Genomic DNA, 20,013 nt, shown 5'->3' with positions numbered 1-20,013 from the left:
GGCAGAGTCCTAAAACACGGGTAATCCAGCAAGTGACCGTGTTAGCACTGAGGAAGGAGTCAGGGAAGGAAAAAAGAGGAAGAATGGGCAAAAATGATGAAAACACTGTTTTATTCAGAAAGCTTAGTTACTGCCCCCCAACCAAAACCCAAGGCACCCCTCTAGTGATGACTTCATAGCATGGTTTTCAGCACCTGGGCCAGAATGCAGGAGAATGTGCAAGCCAGCTACCAGGTTTCTTTTGGACAGTTTAGAGCTCTGCAACGGGGATGTGCAGAATAGTTTTAGATCAGGTAAGAACTAAACAAAAACCCAAGCCTGGTTTGAAGCCTCCACATGCACCCAAAGAGGAGATTTACGGTTTTGAACTGATCCCTACACCTTGACACCTATCCCCACATCCCAGCTGATCTGAAACGTTAACATCAGGCATGCTGGACAGAGGGACTAGATAGCAGTACTGTCCCATCCGAAAATAATGCTCGTGTGCAAAAACACCCTGAAGGGAGAGCAGGATGGCCTAACGTTCACGTAGGGATCCATCACCAAGACTGCGCATGACTTCTCGGACTCCTCTCTCAGGGACCCCGGGTGGTGCAGTAAACGGAAAATACAGTTACTTTCAAAGTAACAGTTACTAAAGCATTATTAAAAATGCTTTCAAGTACCTGTGTGAGAAACTACATATGTCGGCCCACTGCCTGGTCTAAATCAACTTTGTTCTTCATACTTTTGGGGAGAAAATGGGCAGCACATTTTCCAGGTGCTTGTTCACAGCCCCAGAGCTGCCAGCTGCAGCAATGAGGCTAGGGTGCAGTGACATGTGCCCCTCACCTTGTCGTCCTGCGAATCCGGCTGGAGTAGGCTATGCTGCTGGATGGCCATGGGCGGTGGGAGAGGCACAGCGTCGGCCCCCTCCTCCCCTTCTTCTTCTCCGCAGCTCTGCATGCCCGACGATGAAGACTTTGAGAGCGTGCCACTGCTCAGGCCCTCATTCCGGCCTCTCTGAAATCAAACCAACGTTTGCTCATTATATTCCAGGCCCAACTGCAAAGGTCAGCTGACAGAAACGAACCCTAAAGGGGTTAACTGGGAAAGTACAGCTGGGACAGGACAGAGATGCCAGATCAAACGCAAACTCTTTCCACCCTGATAGTAACTGCTCATTCCCTTCCTGCAAGCCAGCTACCTCGCCTGCCGACTTGGATAATGGAAGGGCCGCCGCATGCGTCTTCTGACGGGACCTGCCAACATGACCCATTAGGCTTTGAACACCTCTCATCTTCAACCCCCAACCCCCCACCCCAGATGAGTTTAAAACTCTCAACCACTAGTAACTTTCATGTCAATTCAGTTCCTTTGGTCTACTTTCATTTTTGGTAACTTGCTAGAATAAAATTCACTGAAATTAAAATGGCATAAGGAATAAAACTAAATGCATTGGGAGAATCTGAATTTAGTCTCACCTCAATTTTCCTCTGCTTTCATTTTAGAAAAATTGTCTGTTTTATTTCTACTAAGAGGACACAGATGTAGAAAACAGACAGATGAGAACATAATAAACCATATACTCTAGTGAAAACCCAGGGCAAAATAGGCCCAGGAAAAAAGCAGTAGAAAATGCATGTCTCCAAAAAAAAAATTAAAGGACACATATCTTATCCATTCTGTTTTTTCTTTTTGAGGGAGCTCGGCAGGCGGGGCTGGGTGTGATCTCAGTTAAAAACTCTAAGGGTCCCTCACGGACACCGCCAGCCGGATAGAACCAGCCTGGGGATCATGAAGGGATTCTGTTCCTTCAGTATGTTTAAAGCTCCCCACCCCAGACAAAAAGGAAATTAAAACAATTCCTGGCTGACCAATAGACATTCATCTGGAATGACATGGAAATAATCCAGTGTTTACTGGTTAGCGAACTAAATTCACTGGGTGTTTTCTACTGGGGACAGATGTTAAGTATGACCCTGGGGGAGGAGGGAAGCGCACACACTCCTCCTGGCATTCCATGTCTCAAGTGGGTGCTTCCCCACACAGTGCTGCCCCTGGGGTTTAGGGGCTGCTTAGACCTTCTGCAGCACCCAAGGGCGCCTCCTGGCTTGTCTGTGGTGCGCGGACAGAAGGACCACGGCAGCAGTGTCCCCTTCCTCCTGGAGCAGGCCTGGGGGTGCCCATACCTGGGCGGGGGGAGAGGGGGGAAGAGGGTCACTGTCCTCTTGAGTTCTTTCTCAGAAGCCACCACGGGTCCCGACCGTGTTAAGGCAGAGTTGCTACCGGGACAGCTCGTCCCCACCGAATCCAAGTTTGCTAACAAGGGATTTAAGGAGCAGCCAGGCCCAGGGGCCCAGGGAGACACAACCCTTCCTACGACTTCAGGAGCAACCCCGGTGGGTGGCCCTGCCCGGTGAGCGGGCTCAAGCCTGGCAGGGCTCTGACCTCTTCCACGGTCTCGTCCTGCGGGGTGGCCGCGCTGTCGTCCGAGTCCTTCTGCGAGCCGGCGTCGGCGCTCTTGCGGACCTCCCTGCTCTTCTTGTGCTTGTGCGCCAGCTTCTTCACGTGCCCGTCGGCCTTGCCGCTGCTCAGCCGCCGCACCGGGCTCGTCAGCCACTTGCGCAGCGTGTTTCCCGGCCGTTTGGGGCCCGGGGAGCTCTGGGCCCCCATCATGTGGGGCTGGAGAGAAGCCACGGACGCCGGCGGGCTGGCATCGTTACTGGAGACGGACAACGAGTCTGAAGGACAAGAGAGACATGGCAGGTTTGACAGAACCGCCCGCAAGGAAATGCCCCCCCCCCCCCCCCCCCCCCCCCCCCCCCGCCCGCCTCCCCCCCCCCCCCCCCCGGAAACCCCCCCCCCCCCCCCCGCCCCGTCCTGGGGGCGCCATCTTGCCGACCCGCCTTCTCAGTGCAGCCCGGCGCGCGGCGCGCAGGCGCGAGGAGCGGACGCATGGGCCTCCTTTGTGTCCGCCCACTTCCCTGCGGGGCGGACACCTCGCTCACACGCACACACCTTTCAAAGTGTCCCAAACCTGAGTCGCTCCCAGTGACACTCTTCTCAAGATGGACCGTTCCCTCCCCACACCCCAAGTCACCAATGCTGAAGACTAGTGTCACTGTCACACAGACTGAATATGTCATCACTTAAGACATCACAGGGGTCAGAAGACAGAATTTAAAAATTATTTTCACCCACTTTCTTCATAAACAAAAGCTACAAAAGAGGACTTTAAAGGAAATTAAAAACGAATTGTGACATATGAATGTATAGTTTGACTGAACACAACAACAACTCCGTAAGTCAACGTGTGTGTGCGCGCACGCACCCAAATCAGTATGGATTTGACCTGGCCAGACTTTGGGACAAATGACACCCATCTGGAAAGCTGCGTCACGGCAAAGTCAGTGGCTGTGGAAGGGATAAAGCCTGGCTGGCTTGGGGGAGACCCAGCCTGTCGCCAGACTCTGGAAGAATGCTGGTGGTGGGGAGGGTGTCTTTGCTCTCAGCCTTTAAGTGACGTTGCATGGAGGTAAATACCAGCAGCAATTAACAAAAACAATAATACATTTTTAAAAGAAATGTGAGGGGAAGCCTTCCTCAAATAACCAAAATGCTTTACAGAAAATATATCCAAACGAATCTTTTTACTGGATCTCAAAATCTAGTCAACTCTGAAGTGTGATTCTTTAGGAGAAAGAAAAAAAAAAAAAAAAGCTTAGGAAACTGTGGTGCTCACCAAATCCATGTAGTTATGAGGCTTTATTTTACAAATAGAAAACTGGCGACCTTGGACACTGCCTGGCCCTCTCCTGAACACTAGACTCTAGGGTGTCGCTACAGTGGAATGGAATAAAACACTTTACACTTCAAGAAATGGAATGAGAAGATCATCACTATGCTTGTTATTTTCTTAAATCTCTTGAGGCCTTAAAAATATTAAAATTAATCTTTGAGAAGATCCTATCCTACAGACCCCTGTGTTCCCTTTATCCACGTCTGTGGCACCGGAGACCATCGTGCGCTGTGGTTACAAAGCAGGAGTGCTAATCCCCCCAATCCTGTGATTATATGCAGGAGAGTCAACAGCAGTTTCCCACTTATGCTCCAGACGCCAGAACGAGACGGCAGATCCAGGTCTCACCGCTGTCCCATGCCTGCCCTGGGCGAAGCCTTGCGTGGGTAGAGGGTATAATCTTCCATAAACAGATGACACATTTCAAGCAGCATCACTCATTCTTAAAAATCTACATTTTCTCAGAACCAGACTTTGGTTTCAAGACCAGTCAATACAGATGTAGCATTTTGTTAAAGACTAAAAATCTTTTTTTTTCCATCTGTGTGTATATATACACATATGAATGTGTGTACATATACCCATTCGTTTCTTTAACTTTATTTTAAAATGAGAGTCCCTGCCAGCCTTCCATGTCACTCCCCTTTTCCTTAGGTACTGTCTGGAGAGGAAGGAGAGCATGAAACCATTAAGGTGGCAACACGCACACTGTGAGGACTTCCTAGAAACCTCCTCAGGTGTGGATTTAGGATGAAGGGCAAACAGGGAAACAGTGCCTCAGGAACTCTTGTGGAGGGACAAGAAAGACAAAAAGAAGGAGAAGGTCTGGGTAATCTATGTACCAAATGATAACTAACTGAAGTGTTTTAAGTTCCAGCTCTCAGCAAGAATCTGTGCTAGCCACAGCAGGTGACGTTTCTCAGTCATTTACTGTGCTGGGACCCGGAGCTAAGCCCTTACCTGACACTGAACACAGAGGAATAAAACCTTCCTTCACCCATGGGATCCACCATGTAGTGCTTTCTAGGACCACATAACTATTAGGTCAGAATATGACACACAATGTAAGCGAATACAAATCCTGTGGGAGGTTGAGAAGAAAGGGAACCGAGTGGAAGGATTACAGAAGGTTTCATGAAGAGGGAGCACGGAAGCCGGCCTTCGAACGAGCTAGGCTTGAGTAACTCACGTAGGCAGATCACCAGAACGTCAGTTCCACAAAGGCAGGGGTCTCATTGGCTGTTATGTGAGGTATTCCCCAGGCCTGCCACGGTACGTGGCATACAGTAGGCACCTACTACGTATCAAACAGAAACATAAAAAATCCCAGCCTCAAGATGTAGAGGAAGCTGAAATCATCACCCAGATTTGAAGGACAATCATGTCTTTGATGTACATTTGTCCCACTGGATAATGGCACCGAACAAAGGGCTGTGGAGGTGGCACACAGCTGGACACATCCTGGGCTGGCCAACCTCTGACGAGCTGTGCCTTGGGTGAGCCAAGGGGGCAGGAAAGAGATTGAGGCCCACTTACTACAATATGACCGAATCAACGCCAGGTCTTCACATTCCTAAGCAGAATCCTCACACATGACGAGTAACAGGGAACATGACCTGAGCCCAGGAAAGAACCTCACCTGCGTTCCGTGGCCAGAAGTGAGAACTGGAAGGAATGTGGCATGGGAGCAGTGAGCACACCATGTGAATCCTAGGAGGGGACGCCCACTGGAATTCTGACAGGCTCTGTCCACCAAAGCCACAGGGCCACCAGGAAGTGGACGAGAGCATGGTGGGTGGGAATGCAGGACAGTCCCCTGAAGCATAAGGATCTCTCCTCCAGTCACCAGACCAAGCGGGCCTCAGGAGGCATCAGTAACACTTTGTGCAACCCGACTGGCCTAAAAAGGATCGCTCCCAGGGCATTCTAGCCTTGCTTGGAGAGGAGCTGATAGTTGGTTGTAAGAATGGCTCAGAAAGAACAACGGGAGATAGCATTTTCTAGCTTCTCTCTGTGGGCTCAGCTGCACTGGGTTTGGTTCTTTGCACTGGAAGTAAGTTCAAAACAGAATTCCTTTTCATCTGGCAGGTCAGGGAAAATAAACATGGCCGTGGCCTGGATGTTCCCTCCCAGACCCAGGAAAGAGGAAGAGCTGCCCAAGGCCAGAGTTCACCTGTGATGAATGCAGTTCTGAAGGGAAGAGCAGTTCTCTTCCTGAGGTGCTGTTTATCAAACCACTTAATGACACTGTTTCACTTTACTGGAATATTTAGGCCTTAGAAAAATCTAGCAGCAATTACAAACTAAGAAGAAACTGTATTGGATTTTAAGTGCATTGTTTTAGTTGTTGTTGTTTTTAAGTAATCTGAGTACCCAGGAGGGGCCTGAATTCACGACCCAGAGATCAAGAGTCACACGCTCTACTGACTGGGCCAGTCTGCCTCCCCTACACAATGTCGTTGAGTTTTACATTTTACTTGGAAAACAATGTCATTTCAGAAGTGTGTAAAAGTAGAGGGGAATTTCCTTCATCTGTCTCTAGGATTAACAGATACTTTGTCTAGTGCAGGTCTGACATGTCAGTCCTAATTCTGGTGATTAGCAATAAAAAAAATGACCAAAACCAAAAGCAAAATAGATGAATTCCTTCTCTGTCCACTTTGTCTTTAATAGTAATTAATGCTCAATTATTCACCGGTTTCATATTCTTTGAGAAAAACAACAAATTGTTTTATAATACACAAACTTTGCCCAAATCAATGGATGCTAACAGCCCATTTTATGGTCTTTGCTGGATTGCAACATAATGCGTAAATCAGAAATTTAAAAACTTAAAAATTATTTAAACTTAGTATACTCATTAATAGAATGAAATAGTTTTGTTTTTTTTTTTTGTTTGTTTGTTTGTTTTTTTTTTTTAGTTAAGTGAAGAAGAGACTTTAACCACTAGACCAACTGCTCTGCTGCAAATCTGAAATTAAACATGTCCTAATGGTACCTAAGTGGAACTAAGGTCTCTAATGCTACTGGGCACAAGGTAAGGGTAAGTCACAAAACAAACACAGAGCTTAAAAGTCTCCTTGGGAAGACCTTAAATTACTGGTCTGCACATAGGTGACTTTCCCAGGGGAGTTCCTGGTGTCTGTGATATGCGGAGTCTTAAGTGTCCCGCCCAGGTATAAACACTGTGTGGGCAGGCCCCCTTCCTCTAAAAGTTCACCTTTGTGCTCTGGATTAGAGCGAGGATGGCTCAGGCCAGTAACACGAGTCATCCGCAGGTGGAGGCCCTACGGCCCCAGCTCTGTATAACCATCTCATGCCGGTACTTTCCCAGCTGGGTACTTGTCAAGACAGGAAGCCAACTGTGACCTTAGACTCCAGGCTTCATGTGGGTGGGCGCTGGGTCTGGTGTGTTTACAACTATGTGCCCAGCTGCCAGCAGGATGTCCGGCACATCCTTGGCGATGAGTAAGTAAGTATACGCTGAATAAATGACGAATGGCTGGGAGAGCAAGGCGACTACCGGCTACGGGCTAGCTCCCCGACTAAGTATATTGCCTGATAACTTAAGCTGACCGCAGTGAATGGTCATGTCCTGACTTGGTGGCATATATCCTCCTCAGTTGTAAGAGGAGCTCCAAGTAACATCTAGTCTTGGCCAAGTTCATGAGTCTGTAAATCACTTACTCACAAGACGGTTAGTTCAGAGTGGACTGAGGCTACTCTCGTAATGACCTGCCCTTCGTGATGCTTCCTCACAAGGTAGAGAGGCTGCTGTTCTGGTGGGGGCCGGGGGACCGAAAGAGGGTTCGGGAACAAACCGACCTGAGAAATAGGATGGAAACTCATTTGTCACTCAGAGAAACCGTGTCTGTTCCTGTTTCCACCTTCACTGGTGTCTCCTGCCTTCCCCTCAACTCCTAATTTCTTGAAATAGAAAAAGACCCAACGCTCAGTACTGTTGCTTTCTCACCCCATCCCCGGCCTTTCCATCCCCCAGAATGGCTCCAGTCACATCGTGTCTGGTTTGGGGATGTTGTTCCTCTTTTTAGGGAAACTCCACCAATTCAAAGGCCAGAGGGAGGATCAATTATGTGTGACAGAAGGAATTCTAGATTCGTCAAAGGGTCTCAGCCCAAGTCTGGCTCTCCCACTCAACAGCCATGACCCCAGGCCAACATTCTGGCATCTGGATTTCCTCATCTCACAGGGCTATCATAGGATTGTATGAAATAATGGGGTGAATGAGCTTTACAAACTGTAAAGTTCTATTTACAAAGGTAGGATGCTAGAGGTGACTTTCTCCAAGACTCCTCAGTACTACACAACGTCCTGCTACACTGTATTTATGGCCCTATGAGCACCCAGAAAACGGGACTCAATGTAATCATCTCGGTAATCACAAGCCTCATCTGGTGACCAGGACATCCTCAAAACCATTTTGAGATGAAGGATTTATGAAGGAGCCCAGGTGGGTTACTTCATTTTCTTCCCATTTGTTTTTAAAAACTTATCCTGTATGAAGAAGAAAAAGCAGTGTAAGGAGAGGCTATCAGCCCATCGCAGTCTTTTAAAAAAGGCCCTTGAGTGTGTACACGAGAAAACCATTTGTGGCCTGCCTGAAGCCCAAGAGAGGAAATCAATTCAGGTTTATCCCCTTATTTTGAGGGGGAAACCAAGCCCACATAGACGGCTTCTTTGCTAAGGTCAGAGTTCACACAGAGTGCACACTAGATTTCTTCTTAAAAAAAGGCAAGAAGTTCAAGAAAGGAGGTAAGGCAGGAGTGCTGACCCCCGGCCCCTTGCAGGAAAGAGTTGCACCCTGTGAGCGCAAAGAACACCGAGACCGGGGGAAGATGAATCGCCTTCTCGTCCCAGGCACTAAATCTGGGACATCTGTGATTAATAAAGCACTTTTTTTAATGTAAGGAAAAAAGGAGAAAGGACCATATCCTGCTCGCTGCAGAGTAAGGAGTTTCACATTTCATTTCGGCCGTCTCCCTGCTCGACAACGGCAGGATGTCTCAGGATGTTTATACCCACAGTGCTGAGCGCTCCCGGGTACAGAGTGAAGAACTTCAGCCCTGGAGTGGAAAACATTCCAACGACACCCCGGCATCCCTTGCGGCACTCTTGCTGCCTTTACTTCCTTCTCTGTCCCCACAGCAAGTGGCTCCAAGAAGGCAGAGGTGTGCTGTCTGTTCCCCCCGTCCCTGCAGAGTCTAAGCCTGCTTTACCCTCAAACAAGCCCTCTCCGGATGCATATTCATTCAAACCCCGCGGGGCTGGGGCCTAGCCCTGTCCCGTCAGGTCCTGGGCTGGGTACCATTCAAGTCCTTCAGTTTTCTGATGGTGGAGTGACAGTGAGTCCTCCCCAGGCTGCTAGGAGGACAGGAACAAACACGGTCTTTGTAAAATCACAGTCTGACACACACAGGAGGCAGGACTCCCACCTGTGCACACAAACAGAACTTGCAGAAGGAGGCAAGCGGGGGTAAGGGAGGCACCCCGGGGCCAGGCACGGGAGGAAGGGACAGCGGGGACAGTGAAGGCCTCACCTGTCCAGGTGGCCGGTGCCATAGCCCCTCACTGCACACAGCCCATATGCAGAGACATGCGCCCCTCACCCCACATAACGTCCTCCAAAGGCGCGCACATGGGACTGGCGTTGACAGCCGCGTCACGTCTGATGACGCACGACCCCCACACAGATGTGTACCCTCGGTGCTGGCAGACTCTGCAGTAACCAGCTAGCTCACGTTTCCAGTGCTCCTGCACCGAGTGCCCCAGAATGACTGCAGCTCGTTTCCAAGGAAGAGAGTCCCATCGTTCTGTCCACGGACGTGCTCGAGAATCCCTGTCCAATGGACAAGGCCGTGTGAGGTCCTGATCCAGCCTCCAACCAGGATCAGCCCAGCTCCGAGCTCAGCGCCCCCCAGGGCAAACCGCTAATTTCTGATTCTAGTGATAAGGACGTGAAGCCATGTTTATTTAGTAGCTCTTGCTAGAGACAGATTATGTGCTAAAGAAGGTAAGTCAAGGACACTTCGGGGCAGCTGCACCTCATATCTGAAAATAATTCCCTCAGACTGTTTCTGACCAGACTGGGCAGCGTTTAATCAGGTGCACCTGGTCTTCGTCAGGTTCTCAAACCTCTTGTCAAGAATTCAATGCAACAAATCACAGTTTAAATTAGGAAATTCTTGTACCATGCCAGGAAGGTCACAGTGTATGGGAAATCAGATCTAAAATTTACTTGCTCAAGGAGCAAAGAAAAAGTTGCTTGCTTATGGCTGCTGACTGGGTAGTTCAAATATTCCAGAGCAAAATTTTCACAATAAATGACGTCATCTCTATACTTATCAAACTGGCTTTTAATTCCCTGCTTTTTGGAATCAAGGTAATAGCTTTTTGGAATGGGGGGATAAAAAGGTCATAATGAACTAGAAATCCTCTTGAAGATCATAAAAAGTAGCTAATCAGTATATTACTTCCCCAGACGCATTTTGCATCTTCTCTTTGTGTCATACAGTGACTACAATGACCTCCACAGGCAAAGCGTGTTCATTTACAACAATGACAAGGGAGACGAGGCTGGGGTGTTATTGGGGGGAACTTCACGTAACGAAGGGGAAACTGACCGGCCCCAGGATACGGTTATAATTCTGGTGGTTCGGCATACTGGAGCAAGTATTTTTGTATTATCCAAAATTAAGTCTTTATTCTATTTATCTATGTATTTATCTATGTATCCAAACTTAAGTCTATATTCTATTTGTAAGTATCTGAAAATTTCTCTTGATTGACTTCTTTTTCGTTCTAGTTACCTCACTCTTAACTGTGTTCCACTCATCTCGTGTGTGATTCAGCAGTAGTAATGACGCCTCAGGGGCTGAGACACACCCCGAGCGCGCCCCCACCCGCCATGGTCTGGTGTCCTGCGTTTCCCAGGCTTCACTCTGGCCTGAAACTGTCACACAAATTCACGTTAACACAGGAAATAATCATTTTAAAAAGTTAGAAGCTGTGCAGAGGTACCGAGCAGCATGAGAGTTTGCAGAATGATGATGAGTGAAAAAAGTGGCAAGAACATTAAAAGCAAATTTGCAAGGGGAGTCCTTAATGCAACAATGTGGGCTCTGTGTTTGCTTTCAAAGATGAAGTAAACACAGAAAACACGAAGAGAAAGATTAAATTCCCGATTTTTTTTTTTTTAATAATCCCTAGATTCACCCAGAGGTCCGGCATAGCACTGTAATGAACAACACATGGTCTTTGCTGCCTGAGAAAATGTACATCCATGACCAGCACATTCGCCATTTCCTGTGCAGCCCCTGTCCACGAATTGACACTAGTGTTCACTAGCAGCCCACCTCAGGGGACTCCTGAATGGAAGGACACAATGTAATCACTGGCATCAATTCACACACTGCTGACCCAACTAGAAACAATTGGACTGGAAGAGAAATAATCTCTCCAACCTTTCTCTTGGTGGAGGTTGAAAGCGATGGATAGTGGGGACAGAAAGCGCAGTGTCCCTGTCCTGGGCTTAGGGAGTCACATCATGAAAAGGGAGTGGCTTCTCACTACCACAAAGCACGCGGAACATGAGAGACACAAGGCTCGTAACCTCTATCTAACCAGACAGACGTGCAAATGGAAGTCACATGTGCAAGTTTCGCTCTTTTGACTCTTAGAGAAATCTCAAAATGCTCTTTCTGAAAACACTTAAAAGATTACACAATCACTGGAAAATGTGGCTGTTTCAACAAATGCAGAACTGCAAGCATCATGTTCCCTTGAATTCATTCTTGGGAGGGGAATGCTAACCTGTCAGAACTTCTAGTCAGGACAAGCATCTCATCTTAAAGATCTTCCTGCACGTGAATTTCAACAGTTGAATTTCCAATAAGGAAACCTGAAGAGATTCAGTAAAAATGAAAACAGATGGCAAAATCCTTTGCTTGGCTAATCAGATGAACAGGATATCACATACTGCCAAAGGGGAAATGTGAAAACACCTCAGAAATGCAATCGTAGGAGAGTCATTTTTGATAGTGGAGAACATAAAGGCTGGATTAGTCTGGATCAGTGTTAGGAATTTAATACAAATCTAGTGAATGGCGTTATCCGTGCCCTGAACAAAAAAGGCTCTGGCTCATTGGCTGGATGAGGAATTCTCTAGGGACAAGTAGATTTGTGGCTGGTGACAGTTCATCCTCAGGCTGCTGGCTTCTAGGAAGAGGTGAGCTAGGCAGCTGTCCTAGCTTGAGACCAGGACACCGGCAGGGGGCAGCGTAGTGATGGTCAAGGTGGAATGCTATGGTGTGCCTTGCTGGTCCGACTACCCCCCGCTTCCAGGGTGGTGGCGTAGAACCGGGCACGTGTGGACCGATGGCTCGCCTGATGCAGACATCCACACATGGAAAACCAGGCTGTTACAAAATCCAACTACGGTGTCAGAGAGTTCTTTTCTTTGTTTTCAAGCCCACTTTTATGTTGCGGTTATTTCTTCGTGTGAACCTCCTCTGCCTGGGACAAACACTGGCTTTGTTGGAGGAAAGCTTCTAGCCCACATTCCTGTTTTCTCCGGATAACAGGGACATTTTCTTTGCCTCTTATGCGAGTTAGCCCTTGAAATATATGTTTCTGAGAGATGAACAGCAGGCTTTCCTGCAACCAAAAGCCTAAGGTGTCACAAAGGGAAAAGAAATCCCCAAGGATCTATCTTGCCAGTGATGACAGAAAGGGGATTTGGGCTCATTCCTGACATTTACACAAGGACAAAAGCAGATGTTTAAAGATATCCTTGCTGGGTGGAAGAAAGACAGTTTTTGGGAAAAACTGCATAAAAGCGAGACCGGAAACACACACACAAATCCTGCAAGCTGCAGACATTTATGTCTACCAGAGTTTTCTGAACCCTCTGGCCTGTCCCCACACTCCTGATGTATGAGCTACGTGGCTCTCCAGCACATTGGCTGGGAAATAGAATGAAATGTGGTGTAGCCTCGGCGCTCACTTGGAAAGTTCTCCAGCCACTGAGTGGCCCCACTGCCCACACCGGCCCCCACCATGCCGCTCCATGTGAAGTCCTGGGCACAGAGGGGCCTCCGACCCCTCCCCAGGTTCTCCTGCTCTCTCCACACCAGTGAACAGAAGCCGTAAAGCCCCAGGCCAGGCTGCTCCCGTGGAGGGTCTGCAGGAGAGGGCCCTGCACGTGGTGCATGTACAGCCACGCAGCACCACCACGGGGTCCGTCGGCAACATCCTGGGGCATGTTGCTCTCGGCCCTGGTCTGCGGACAGCTCAGCAGCAGGAACACGTCTGAATGCTCCTCTATCTGTCTGGCTTTTGCAGAAGCTGAGAACGTCTGTGTTCCCCAAAAGTCAAATGGCTGTTCTTTCCACAAGCTTACTTAAGATGAATACACTTACACAAGGAAAGTTTATTACAAACACAAATACCGTGTGTTTACTAGATTACTTAGTATTTAGTATACCGCTGACTTAGGGATAATGAGGTTTTTCTCTGCGATAAAACAATGGGTTCTTGATTCTTAATTTCTTCATTTGGGAAGCTATTCCCAGGGCAATACAGCATTTATTATTGCCCTGAATAGATAATCATCATTTAAGGGAATAGAAAGTTAACTTGGGGGGAAATAGACAATTCTGTGATGCTCACATAACATTCCCTTCGTCTGACTCTGCCTTTCAGAGGTTCAAAGACGGCTAAAAACATGAATGTTTAACCTGTGGGCATAACCGCTCCTGATACTCAACACCAAGTGTCAGCAGTGAAAAGACCTGCCCTTCTTTGAAGGAAGCTTACTTGTTCTATATTCTTCATGATGAAGGTTAGTGTTTTTGGTTAATGTCTGATTACTTGTCAGAAAAAAAATGAAATAAATCAGCCTACCTTCTTACAGAAGAAACCAAAGATCTTCTTAGGGGGCTATTTGTAGATTTCCTTAAAGTTGACAATGTCTCTAAATGAAGCGGGAGGTACACAAAGATACTCCCATGCAAAATGGTTTAAAAGAACATTCTGTAGTTAGTGGTTTAAACTACATGACTGATTTGTGTCAGGTGCTAACAGAGTTCTCCTCATTCATACACAAATTTATTATTTTTAATTAAGACTGGATCCAGAATGCCAACATTCAAAAGCCTTTTTCCTACACTCTAGAAAATGAATTGCCTAAGAACAAACCCAACCAAAATATGCTATAAACCACGCAGACTTACGTTTTCATAGAGCCACATAACTCATTTCATAACTGTATACTAAATTTTACATAGAATTAAGAAGAAAAAAAAAAAAAACCCCAGCCTTGGAATGTTCTACAGTGAGCTTGCCAAGTGGGATCACTCTTCATGTCCTCCACGCAGCAGGTTAGCTGAAGCCCCGGGCTCTAGGGGCATGGAGATTAGTTTGGAAAGAGTTACAGCTGTGGAGAATGAGGAAATGGATGGCTTCCCCCCCAACAAACCACAAAGCAGATATCTAGTACATTATATTTTAGGGTCCCTGGTCATTTGGTTCAAAAAAATAAAGAAAACAAAAAGCCCTAACCAGTTAGGAATCTCTTTCACAATTACATTTTAGTAATATGTCTATCAAAGGCAAAATGCTGCTCTAACTTAAAGCTAAGCACTTGAGAACTGGGATTAAAATGTTAACCACAGTGGAAGAGGCCAAAAGCCCAAGGTGTGTGGATAGCAGTCCCATTGTTCCCACCCACTACCAAGCACACAAAGGGTTTAGGGGCTGCAATCCCAAACTTTAATTTGATTTTAGGACACCCCACCCCACCACCGCCCTACAAGAACTGAATGGCACTGAATTTTAGTTTTCACATGACCAGTCTGTAATTTCTTGAAAACTGCCCACCCTTGTCCTCGGATGTTACGTAGCTGTTCACGGATCCAGCACTGGAGTCGAAAGCTCCTCAGGAGAAGCCCCGGAGCCCAGGACGGGCCGCTTTCTAAGGATGCCCATGCCTCCCCCGGCCTGCTCTTTGGGAGGGGGCAACCACAGGGAGAGAGAAGGAAGGAAGGAAGAGGGGAGGCCTGGAGTTATTCCAGGCGGGAACAAAAGCCAGCTTGGAGACAAAGGGAATGAAAAGAACGCCTCTGCTATGAACACCAATTAATGGCACAAATCCTGTCCTTGGTGTTAATTAGCGCCCCGTGTGACAGAATGGCACAGCCACAGACTGGGAGGGGAGCAAGGGTAGGAAGTGAGCAGCCGGCCTCCGCGTGGGGCGCAGAGGCCAGCGGGGGCGGGTGCCGTGTGCTGGCTTTCTCCTAGCTGCAAAGAGACAAAGGGAGAATGTTCAGTGTTTAGCTCCACGTCCCAACAGGCACATTCCCTCCTTGTTATTAAAGACTCCCTCGGTGTGCTTCTGGGCCACAGGACCACTGCGGACCAGACCCCTGCGACTTCAAGAGATGGAGGAGGGAGGGGGTGGTCTTCGGGTTCTGGACTCTGTCCCTGGACAGAACAACTCTGGTCCTATCATGCTGCCAGGTGTAGGTCTGTTTTCAGGACAGTGTGACTTGTTCTTTATTTTAACAAGAAGTAACAAGAGAAACCTTACTCAGCGATGCAGTTGAGGAAACGGACAATGGACAGGACTGAGGAGGTTTCTTAGAGTTGAGTTTTCAAAGTAGGAGTAAAATATGCAACATTTCACATAGAAAAAGACTAGAATAAAATGAAACTGTGTCCAAACGTTATCTGCCAATGTTTTCTTTCCCTCTGCTGTCCCTTCTGTAAATTGGTCTTTTTTTTTTTTTTTTTCCCCTATTCACATAGAGTTTCAGAGAAACTGTATGTTTTGGGCTCGTATTTGTATGGTTGGATGTGAGGGCTGTCAGAACTGACTGGGAGCATCTGGGCTGTGGCTCCTCCCCCGGTGCCCCCAGCCCATCCTCCAAGGCGGGAAGAGGAAATGGGGGAAGTCTCCATGGACTAATTTCCAGGCTCATTACCCCCACACTCCCAGACAGCCTACCCTGGGTTTATGGACTTGCTTGCTGACCATGAGGCCAGCTTTGAGCACCTGGAGGAAATTCTTCCGAATAAAAACCCATAAATTTGTGTTCATCCTGAAGTCGGACTGAAGAAATATGCTTAGAAAGAGCACATGCCAAAGACAGATCACAGCTAAGAGCAGGGCCCTGCTCCTTGTCTAGAGAAGAGAAAGAATTCCAGAGCCAGGAAAGGTCATTTTGATTGAAGGCTTCTATCCTGGGGCTTTGAGGGAATTTCTCAGTCTATTTTTCTTATTAACTGCAAAATGTTAATACTTCAAAATTTCATGTTCACCCTCAGTAAGGCAAATAATTTTATGTTTCTTTGCATTCTGGCTGGAAATACATATAAATCCGGTGTGTTCACACTGTTTTGATTTTTGTTCCCTAAAACTAACACCAGAAGCTCTCAGAGACAATTAAATACGTGTTTGATCAGTGAAAAGTGAGAAAACAAAGTTATTTTTTAAATTGCAGGTATTTTAATCTCACGAAGAAAAAAGAGCCTTTAATGTAGTTTTTAGAGAACACAACCATAGCATCAGCAAGCAGATGTGTGTGTGTGTGTGTGCGCGCGCGTGCGTGCGCACGTGTATGCATGTGTAAGGTGAGGAAAGCACAGTTGAGTGTGATGCACAAGGATTTAGCTGAGGTCACACCAGCAGGGGTCGGCGAGGACAGGAACACTGGTGGCCGGACTTCTACAGTAACACTATTCCCATTGTATTGTCGTGCATATCCTGTCTTAAACTCTGACTCACTTAAAAATACTTAAAGAGCAAAAAAAAAGATTTGAGATAGAATTTAGTTTGCACAGTAACTTGTGTGAAAGGGCTTTCATAGCTCAAACAATACAGTGCTGTGCTAAGCACTTTGGTGGTTTTCCTTTCCCCACAGGAAACGGGGTGTCCTGTGCACGGGCACCCCTGCTGAGCAGCAGGCAGGGCTGCGAGCCCACGTGCACACTTTCAGAACAGGTGCACACTGTACGTTCCCTGCATTAAGTCTTTCAAATGTTTCCCTTTAATTTATAAAAACAAAAGCTGCATTGGTGAGAATCCACATTCTTCAAAAAAGAAACAGGATTTGAAGTAGGTTCAAGGAGAACGATAAGGCACACAGTTCCCTCTGTGTGTCCATCTGTTTAACGTTAAGGAGGATCACTCATTGTTCTTTTCCTTAGGAGAATATGTACAGCACTGGGATAGATTCCATGTGTCCTACAAAAGGGTATACTTAGTTCAGAATGAACATAAATTCAACAGTTCCTCTATCTTATCAGTGTAACTGGGCTCTCCCACTGGAACCGTCTTTAAAGATAATTTATAGTTCTATAAAACTTGAGTTCTTTTCCTAACAAACGCTTTGCAGTATAACTCTCCAGGTTTATGGCTATGTAAGTTCTTGGTAATGGCAAGGTCTGCACATGAAATGGGCTTTCATGAAGATGATTCCAAGCAAGACGAGTTCACATTTGAAGGAGAATGCTTCAATGACTATGTCTGAACACAGAAAAACAGCCTTTCCCCCAGGGTGCTTCAATAAATGAACCCCTAGATTGCTTGGGGGCTCAAAAGGACAGCTTTGCAATCATTCTCTATTGTTTGCAGGCTATTTTAACGTATTTCGTGGTTTATTTTTTGGGTATTACTCAAAAGCATTTTTCTTTTTCAATCTGATTTATGTCTATTTCTGCATAATCAATTTAATAAGTAGAATCAGAATGTATTAAAATATCACTCTGATATAACACGGCATTCTAAAAATTGTCTTGGAATTGCTATGAAGGTTTGGGAAGAGATGGACTGTCCCATTTTCCTTTCTCTCATCTGTTCTTTACTGTGAAGAGATTGGATTTTTTTTTTCTCATGAAAATTCGAGGGCACATCAATTTCCTTCCAAATTTGGGATAGCTTAAAAATTTTGTGGGGACAGCATGGGTAACAGCACTTGGACTTCCCATTATCATCTCAGATCTGCCAGAACAAAACTCTGTCTAGGGGAAATGAAAATATAACTCCCTTCAGTATTTAAAAAGTTAAATAATGTCCCTTCAGAAGAATTTCTAAGAAACTACAATAACGCTAGGAATCCTATTCTCTCTATAAAAAGAATACTCCGTCTTTTTAAAATCCATTATCTCTTGGCAAAATCACTCATTCAAATATTTTGGTCTAAGCTTCTGGTGATGCTTATGCTACACTGGGGGAAGGCCCTCTACGTTTATGCAGACAAAGAAGTGAGGTTCAGAGACATAAGGTAATTTTCTTAAGACCCAGAGCTATCCAGTGGCTCAGATTTTAAGTGAGACTTTTGAGGTTACCAACGGTTTCCTCTGCTCCACAAACACTCTTCTTTCCATCACGGAAGAGATCTCATGGATCACGTCTATACACCCACTCAGTGCAGAACGCAGAGTGTGCGACGTTACTAATGGACCCGCCCGGCCTGGACGCCGCCACAGAGGAAGGCCATTCTCAAACAACATAACAAACACAAATGGGGTAAAAGTTAGGCTCGGTGACTTAGAAATGTCTTGATAGCTTCGCGAACCAAAAATACACAGAATATTTATAAAAAATAACGTTTGTACCAACAAATTCAATATTCACGCAGCCAACACTTCTCTCTTCCAGGGCCCACTAACCAGATAATTTTCTTGTCTTCTTCTGGTATTTCATGAACAAGCACGTAAACAGTGCCGCTTCCCTCAGATGCTAAAAGCACATTTTTTGCTGTTTTCCTCCAACCTCCCCTTCTTTGGTGGGTCCCTCCGCCTCATCCCTTCTCCCTTGAGCTCACAGTAAACTGGAAGTCTCCAGAAAGTCTCACCAGGTCCCCCGGGGGTCCCCCAGATGCCCACTTCTGAGGCACCGATGTGGGTCACGGCCGGTCAGACAGTGGGGGCAAAGCTCTCAAGTGCACCAGGCCAGGCCCGAAATCCCGGCCAAAGCCAGCCCTGCCTGCAAGGCAGAGACGGCCTCGTGGGAGACCCGCTTGAATGGCTGCACCCCCTGGACAGATGTGACAAGTGGCTGCTGGAAAGCCAGCCTGCTCCGGAGCACCACTGGGCAGTTCTGTGGAGACCCGCAGACCTCGTTCCTCCCCTCACTTCATCCTTTTGTATCCTCTTGCCTTTTCCTCAGCGTGGAACTTACCGACTTCTCAAATGACCTTTGCAGGAACCACGTTTTCTTGCCTTAAGCCTGGCTGTGTGTGTGAAGCCAGAGCCTGGCACACACACCCCCTTGAACACACGCGGGGGACTGCGGGAAGCACACTTTTCCACTATCTTATTATAAGGCCGCAGTTCCTCAGAGAAGGAACCAGAGAATCTACACGTGGATGCGGGGCAGTGCCTCCCCCCCCGCCCCACTAAACCTGGAACAGACGGGAGACCAACTGACATCGTAAGAAGGCTACGTGTGGCACAGATCACGTTAGGCTGTTTACATGCCATTTACGAGAAAGAGACCATAATCAAAAGCAGTCTCCTGATATTAGAATGCCTTAGAGCCCAGCCATCAGTCAACACGACTGCCTCTCGGCCCACTCCGAGAGCCCCCCACCGAACAGCCTCCCGCACCCCGGGCCCAGGCGGGCAGCAGGTAACACATTTCAGCGCGAGCCGCATGTTTCAAAGCATGCAGCAGTGGCGCCGGCAGCCCCCGCGGGCCCCGGGCGGAGGGCGAGCAGGCTGGAGGGGGCACGGGCGGGGAGGGGGGGTACCTAGGTCGAGGATCCAGTACTTGCAGGTGCTGGGCGGCCCGCCGCTGCGGTAGACGGAGCTGACGGCCGAGAGCGAGTCCAGCGCCTCGGCGGGCTTGATTCCGTTGGGCATGGTGGGCGCTGAGCGGGCGGCAGGCTGCAGGCTGCAGGCTCCGAGCTGCCACCCTGTCCGTCCCCGCAGGCAGCCGGAGTCACCCCCGCTGCGGCCGAGGCGGGCACTCAGAAGCCGGCGCAGCGGGCCGGGGTGGGGAGCGTGCGGCCCGCGGGCCAGGCCATGCTCGGCAGGCGCAGCTCCCGGGGCCGGCCGCCCCTCTGCCTGGCTTCTGAGCACTGCTTTACAGTGGGGTTTCACATGTGGGACTATCCAGCCGTGCTGGATTACAGTCTACCACAGTGCCTCTAATTGGAGCTCAAGGAAATTCTGCGGGTGCGCTGGGAGCCAGCTGTCTCTCGTCTCCT

The 20,013-nt window shown here is 47.8% G+C and overlaps 1 protein-coding gene across 4 annotated transcripts in view; it reads right to left on the bottom strand.

Moving 5' to 3' along the window:
* TRIO (trio Rho guanine nucleotide exchange factor) overlaps positions 1 to 20,013 on the bottom strand; it is a 223,969-nt gene that overhangs the window by 38,962 nt on the left and 164,994 nt on the right. For all 4 annotated transcript variants that reach the window (XM_032861881.1, XM_032861883.1, XM_032861882.1 and 1 more), the window contains exons 34-35: positions 2,434 to 2,726; positions 835 to 1,005 (exon numbers count right to left, since the gene is read on the bottom strand). In XM_032861881.1, the coding sequence (XP_032717772.1) occupies positions 835 to 1,005; positions 2,434 to 2,726 (464 nt within the window). The remainder of the gene's footprint in view (positions 1 to 834; positions 1,006 to 2,433; positions 2,727 to 20,013) is intronic.

Source organism: Lontra canadensis, unplaced genomic scaffold, assembly GCF_010015895.1.
Source record: "Lontra canadensis isolate GAN:19392208 unplaced genomic scaffold, GSC_riverotter_1.0 scaffold22, whole genome shotgun sequence".
Classification (NCBI taxonomy): Eukaryota; Metazoa; Chordata; class Mammalia; order Carnivora; family Mustelidae; genus Lontra; species Lontra canadensis.
The sequence above is the reverse complement of the archived record's forward strand: the minus strand, read 5'-3'. Positions and strand labels throughout refer to the sequence as shown.